Genomic DNA, 7581 nt, shown 5'->3' with positions numbered 1-7581 from the left:
ACACAAATACCACTTGCGTCCACAGTAGTGTCAAGTACAACTGTTTAGTTCGTCCGTGACTCACAAGAGACTTTGACGCAACGGCTAACACGGCCGGTCAAACCCAGCGCACCACGGTTCGAGTCTCACTTGAAACTTTATTTTTGCCTTTTTTTTTTTTTGTTTATTTTTTGTTGTTGTCTCCTTTCTTCTTTACTAAGACAATGTCGCTTCAAAATAGAAAAATCTGTGGTGGATGTTTCGAGCCAATTGAAGATAGCAGAAGGTGGCTAGCGTGCCACCTCTGCAAGGAATTCTTCGACCTGAAGTGTGCCGGCGTTACTGAAAGGCGCTTCCACGGCACATTGGTTGGTGAGCGTAGGGATGCGTGGAGGTGCGTCACATGCGTCAGTAAGCAGCCCAAGAGGGACAACACTGAGACGCCGGTCCGCGCTGCTGCAGACGGTGTTACGATGCGGAGGGGGGCCGCCACCATGAGCCCCACCAGTCTCGACGCCTCTATGTTGGAGCGGGACGGTCAGGAGAATCCGAACGCTACTGCTCTGAACATCACTATGGAGGTGACGGATGTGCAGGCGCTCTTCTTGGAGATCAGGCAACTTCGCGAGGAGATGCGCGACGAGTTCAGATCCGTGCGGGCCCAGATCGACACACTGATCGGCAGAGTATCGTTGTGCGAGCGCAGGGTCGACGCTCACGACGAACGCCTGGGCGACATTGAGCAGAGACTCGAGGCGGTGGAGTCCCGTCAGGCGACGATCAGCTCGGCGCCCGGGTCGGAGACGCTCGCGCAGATGGAGCGAACGATATCGGAGCTCAAGTTGGAACTCAACGAGCGGGACCAGGAGGCGCTCGTCGCCGACTTGGAGATCGGCCACCTCCCGGAGGAGAAGGGGGAGAACGTCCTCCACAGCGTCGCCGTGCTCGCCGGGCGCCTGGGCGTGGCGCTGGACGAGCGGGACGTGGTGTTCGCGGAGCGCGTGGGCGCGCCGCCGGCCGAGGCGGGCGGGCGCGCGCGCCGCGTGGTGGTGCGGCTGGCGCGGCGCCACCTGCGCGACGAGCTGCTGCGCGCCGCGCGCGTGCGACGCGGTCTGGCTGGCGAGGGCGGCGCGCGTGTGTTCATCAACGAGCGCCTGACGCGCTCCAACCGTCAGCTATTCCACCGGGTGCGCGAGGAGTGCCGCAGGCTGCAGTGGAGGTACTCCTGGACCAGGCGTGGGCGCATATTCGCTCGCAAGAGCGACGGTGCGCAAGTGTTTCAACTCCGGTCGCTGGGAGATCTTGAGCGGGTGTTTGGTTCACCGTCAATATGACTAATTGGGACCTGCAATTATAAAAAAATATTTGACATAATAATATGTGCGAGAATGATAAATTCAACTGATTTAATTTTCAAAAATATACCTGTATTTGTTTCTCTTCTATTTGATGTTATAGTTATTAATGTGATTTATGTTTTGTATCAATTCCAAATGCACTGGTTTGCCATAGAAACAGTCGTGATGGATGGAATTAATTGTAATCCATTGTATTATTTATTTATTTTAAACTATAGTTCTTTAAATACATTAATGCATGTACACAGGAGTGTAATTTTGTGTCAATTAATAATTCAATTTGTTCATAAACTTATTATTATACATTTAATTATTGACTCAAATAATGGTCGTATTTTTTTGCATGACATAATTCAATCTTATTACATTTCTTGTGTTTATCTAGTTCGTATCTTGAATTATATAATTAATGACATATCTCTTAACCTAATTTTCTACATTAATTCCTGTTCCTTTTATTTGTTTATATTTACAGTTATCACAATTATTAATGACATTTTGATATCCCGATATTGGTGTTTGTATACATATCCCAAATTACAGGCCTTAAGCTAAAGAATCTGTTGATAGGGTTATATAATGCAGGGTCTCTCTGCACAGGGCATGATGAATTTACTGCTGCAATGATGGAACTGGCTCCAGATATTATGGCCATCAATGAGACCTGGTTGCGATTGGGTGAGGGGGATAGGGCGCCAAAATTGTCTGGCTATCGTCTGAGACATATTCCGAGGCCGGATCAAGTTCGGGGGGGTCGGGGAGGGGGGGTTGGTTTTTATATACGTAGGGGTTTAAATGTCAGCCGACTGGAATGTCCTGCGTCTATACCATCTGTCGAACAAATGTGGCTGAAAGTTCGCTCACACCAGCAGAATATAGTCGTGGGAACTGCATATAGACCACCCTGGCTAGACGTAAATATATTCCTAGACGCTATCACTGAATCGGTCACCTCCTTCTCGCACTCTGACGGCTTGATATTGGTGGGAGACTTCAACATCAATCTCCTTGATGTCAGCGGCCGTGGGTATAGAGCCTTCGCACAATTCATTGAGAGTCTGAATTTAAGTCAAATTGTCAAAGAACCCACCCACTTCACAGACCATAGTGCCACTTTAATAGATGTTGTGTGCACGGATGTTCGGGTTCCAAAACTGACAGTTAGGCACTCACCAGATCGAGGTGGGCATGCCATGATACTGGCAGAAGTCAAGATTAAAGTGAACATACCAAGTCCTAGATGGGTGACATATAGACCGTTTAAGAACATTCTGCTTGAACGGCTGAATTCGGATCTCAGTGCCATTCAGTGGAACAATTTTAGGAAAATTAATGAGGTTAATCATCTGGTACAGGCATTCACATCATGCACTGTCGGATTGATGGATTTACATGCCCCAATAACTACCAAAAAGTTTAAACATCCTCCCCACCCGTGGATAACAGACACTGTCAGAACAATGATGCGTATTAGGGATAATTATCACAATAGATATAAAAAACTCAAAACGTCAAATTTGAAAGAATGTTACGGAAGAATGAGACGAGTAGTACTTGAGGCGATGGAAAGGGAGAAAAAATGTTACTTTGAAAAATATATAAATAATAACATAGGTAACTCAAAGAAACTGTGGAAGAATCTCAAAAATACGGTGCTTCCAAATAATGAGAGGACTAATGAGCTGCCACCAGAGTTTAATGAACCTAATGTTATAAATCAGCACTTTCTACACATACCAGGCTCAAATGAAGTATCGATTTCTACATTATCTTTTTATGAGCATAATAGGTATAATCCCAAGGCTGTTTTTTCTCTCCAAACTGTAACTAGCAGGGAGGTGCTGGAGGTTGTTGGGGGGCTGAGGTCGAACGCACAGGGAAACGATGGCCTGGCACTGGATGCTTTGCTTCTCACCTTGCCGCACTCACTCGAGGCCTTGACAACTATTATTAATTGCTCACTACAGCAAGGAACGTTTCCCGAGGACTGGAAAGTGGCAGCGGTGACGCCATTGCCTAAGACCAACCAGCCGGCATCGGTGCAGGATCTTCGACCTGTTAGTATCCTTCCATGCCTTTCCAAGGTCTTGGAGAGAATAGTATGCAAGCAGCTAACCACATACTTGGAGAAGTACAACATATTACCAGGTTCACAATCAGGTTTCCGCAGGGGACACAGCACGGCGACCGCTTTGGCGGACGTTGTGGATAGCCTTCTTGCGGGTCAAGATCAGGGGATGGTGTCAGCATTAGTGCTTCTTGATTTTTCTCGGGCTTTCGACTCAATCAACACATCGTTGTTGCTGTCGAAACTCAGCTACTACGGTCTTGATCACCTCACTGTAAAATGGTTCCATAGTTATCTGAGCGGACGGAGTCAATATGTCGAACTGAGGCTGAGCAATGGAAAAAAAGTTCGTTCACGCTCTCTGCCGGTAAGTCGCGGGGTCCCACAAGGTTCGATCTTGGGGCCAATTCTTTACATCTTGTACAGTGCTGATATTGTAAAACATATTGCGCACTGTCGCTATCACTTGTATGCAGATGACTTGCAGCTATACCTTTCATTCGCTCCTTCTGACCAGTGCGAAGCTATGGCTATGCTAAACAAGGATTTACTTAGCATTTCGGCCTGGTGCTTTGAAAACTGCCTCACCTTAAATCCCAAAAAGTCCAAGCTTATGCTAATAGGGACTCCAAAAAACACTGCTAAGATTGACAGCTTCACTGTCAAACTAAATGGGGAGCCCATAATGTTGGTTGAAGAAGCCAGGAACTTGGGACTGGTGTTTGACAGCCATCTCAGGTTTGAAAAACATGTGACTGAATGTGCAAGAAATTGTTTTTATAGGTTGAAGCTCCTATACAGAATAAGACCTTATTTGAGTGAAAAGCTTAGGATAACTCTTTGTGAGGCTCTTGTATTGTCTAAGCTAAACTATTGTGACACAGTTTATGGGCCCTGTCTGTTAGCAAGTTCAGCGAAGTTGTTGCAGCGGGTTCAAAATGCATGTGCTCGCTTCTGCTTCCATGTCCCGCCACGGTCTCATGTTACGCCATTCCTCAATGCAGCCAATCAGATGAAGATGGAGGCCCGTAGAAAGTTGCACTTGGCGACAATGTTGTTCGGCGTCATTAATACAGGACGGCCGCAATATCTCTTAGACAAGCTAGTCCGTGCACCTTGTCGCAGTGAGCATAAGAGAAGGGTGATTACTCACGTCTTCCTCACACCGAGACATCGTACAGCGGCATTTCGAGGATCGTTTAGATTTGCAGCGTCTCGATGCTGGAACGATTTGCCCCCACCATTGCGTGCACTGAAAGTGAGACACACCTTTAAAATACAGTTGAAGAAGCATTTATTAGATTTACAAAATGAAATCTACTGATTTGCATACCATCGGAGCACGCACGTCGTTCGTTGGGCTTTGGCGTCGTTCCGGCTTTGAGAACGCTGCTCTTCTTAGTTCCCTTTTACCATATGCCCTTAGTCGTTCCGATGCTCTCGTTGGGTGGTTGAATGAGATCCCAATTAAATGTATTTAGGTCTCCCCTACTGAACACCCTGAAAATATGTTATTTATGTGAGTAATTGTTTAATTAGACACGCGGGATTATTCGTCAAGGTCTTAGGTCAAGGTTAGAAAAGTCCACTCACCTATCATGTTCATCAATTTTCGGCACCTGATTGACATTTTTATTTATTTTAACCACAATATTATAATTTCTACTCAATGGAATTTAATCACAATTTATAAAAGTTAAGTTAATAACTATGTAGGTACATTATTGCTAAAACCGATTGTTAATTATTTTTGTTACGTGGCTGGTGGACGTGGCAAATGTCAAGTCAACTTGACAAGTGATACTTTTTTTTTTTAATGTGTTTTTTTTTTTTTTCTCTTCTGTCTCTGCCTCGACTTTTATGGCCGTGCAGTAGAAATGGTTTTTGTTTGTTTTTGACATGTCTTTGTATGTTTATTAATATTGTTATTTATGTTTTAATTTAATTAATTATGCAACTTGTTATTATTTAATTTTAATTTTTTTATAATTGAATAATTTATTGAATGCTTAATTTATGGTTTTTATTATTATTTTTTTACTCTTTTTTCTGTTTTTGATATATAGCGCTGCAAAAAGGCACCCACTGAAAATCAGTGTCTTGGCAGTCACACTGTCAAGATATTACTGAGTGGGTGACCTTTTTTGGCAACTTAGTAATTTTTTTTTTTATGTAATGTCTTTATTGCCTGAATCTGTGGTTGTCAAAATAAAATTATTTTCTTTCTTTCTTTCTTTCTTTCAAACACATGTTTGATGTACGGTGTCTCTATATTGATTGTTTAAAAATTTACAATATTACAATGTTCGTTTGCTTACTAAAAACCCTAAGTCAGCAGAACGATACGTGCGGTTTACGGGAATTGGATGTTATTTGTAAAATAAGCAATTTACATACTTCACCTCCCCCGAAAAATAAAGGGTAGGTGCCTCCCCTTTGTAAGAAAAAAAAGGTTTGGCCACGTATCATTGAGCTTTACATACATAAGTAGTATATTAATAAGTAAGTACAATAACTATTTATTAAAATTATACCTGGAGTTTACTCAATGAATAAATTTTCTTGAAACACTTCAAATTTATAGATCATTAATTGTGGTTGTGCAACTTTAATCATCGACGAAACTGATGTAGTAGTGATGGGATCTTTAGGAAGATCCCAGAGAGATGCTCTCGGCTGGGAGGACGTCGCGTTGCTGGCGACGGTGATTCAAATTCAAATTATTTATTTGCAGAATGTGGTACATTAGATGTTACTCATGTTACATAATGAAATGGAGCAGGACACATTCGCCAGATATGAACCAGCATGCAAATGTTTTACACAAGTCAATTTATTGTTAATTAAAATTTAAATAACATCTACCTAATTTGCGGATTGGCGGGCGGCTGAGCAGGGCGCCTTGGTGACGTGCCGATTGGAGATCGTCTTGGGCAGATTGTCAGCAGGATCCGGCAGGAGGCTTACTGCCGTGACGATAATGCAGATGGAACTTGTCGAAGCAGAATAATTGTTCGCTCCGGAACTGGGTTGGCTGGATTTTCCTAGAGTTTTGTTGCGCAGCGCGTACAGAATACCAGCAATTAAAAAAAAAGTAAAAGGTATATAATTCTAAAAGATGTCACATGTACTATTTATTCTGGCGGTCTCTGCACTAAGCTAGAAAGCTTGTATCGCAGCGGCCAATTCAAACAATTACCTTTGTATTGACATCGGTCTGATAGGATAGAAATACTAGAGTTCTTTCACGGTTTGGTGCTGATACCCCACTTCATCAAACTGCACTTGGTTGGCTTAAAGTGACTGTTCAAGTTCTACTTGCTTATTAGTGCTTAAATGTGTTGATCAAATAAAGCAGGTGTTAAATGGGAAACAGTCCCCTCTGACTTTTCCGTACACATACTCCTGGGCTCTACTCAATAATTCAATTTTCTTTAAACACTTCAAATTCATAGATCTTCTCTTCTTCCATGTTATGGGGGAGATTCTAATTGTAATTTTCCTGAAGTATAGTAAATTCCTTTAAGACTAGTTTGCATGTCAAACTCGTAAACCACGTCTCGTTAGTCTCGTTACTAGTAAGTAAATGCGTTTCATGAATGTTGGACCATTGTCACTCCGGAGGATCTTAATTTTTCGTCTCAGCGCATTCTCTACCTACTTTAGCTACATAATCTCATAAACATTTAAATGATTAACTCTTGTGTTTCTTATAAAATAAATGTGATTGTACCAGGATATCCTTGGCACTGCAGGATATTTGAAAAGAAACTCCTTCATCTTCAAAATTGGTGTGTAATCCAGTCGAGAAAAATGATGAGTGACATAGTTTTTTTCAGTAAAATACGTTGCCTTTAAATTTGTAAAATTAGCACTCGCGGATGGTGCGCAAAATTGATCGCGGACGAGGAACGTCGCTGATTGGTTGTTAGTCGCGCGTTGAGGCGTTGAGAAAAGAAGTTTGCAACATGGAGATGGTATCTGGCCGCCGGTTCCCGTGATGTGCTGCGTAAATGGCGCTATGGGTGTCTAAACAGTGGTTATACAACTTTGATCGTCAATAAATGTAATGGGATCCTAAGATCCCTTGGGAGATGCTCTCGGCAGGACCACAGGTTGCGGTAGTCCGGGAGGATGTCGCGCTCCTGGCGACGGTAATAATCGGGCGGCTGAATA

At 43.2% G+C, this 7581-nt stretch overlaps 1 protein-coding gene and 1 long non-coding RNA gene across 2 annotated transcripts; one reads left to right on the top strand and one right to left on the bottom strand.

Moving 5' to 3' along the window:
- Positions 1-203: 203 nt before the first annotated feature.
- On the top strand, positions 204-1313 carry LOC135081360 (uncharacterized). The gene has a single exon (XM_063976080.1). It carries the CDS (start codon positions 204-206, stop codon positions 1311-1313), a length of 1110 nt encoding a protein of 369 aa, XP_063832150.1.
- A 2925-nt stretch (positions 1314-4238) lies between these two features.
- Positions 4239-5274, bottom strand: LOC135081246 (uncharacterized). Its single transcript, XR_010259157.1, has 3 exons — positions 4999-5274; positions 4739-4905; positions 4239-4657 (listed from the first exon to the last, which is right to left on the bottom strand). It is a non-coding gene; the product is annotated as an uncharacterized LOC135081246 (long non-coding RNA).
- Positions 5275-7581: the final 2307 nt, after the last annotated feature.

Source organism: Ostrinia nubilalis, chromosome 19, assembly GCF_963855985.1.
Source record: "Ostrinia nubilalis chromosome 19, ilOstNubi1.1, whole genome shotgun sequence".
Lineage (NCBI taxonomy): Eukaryota > Metazoa > Arthropoda > Insecta > Lepidoptera > Crambidae > Ostrinia > Ostrinia nubilalis.
This window is presented reverse-complemented; position numbering and strand designations above follow the sequence as displayed.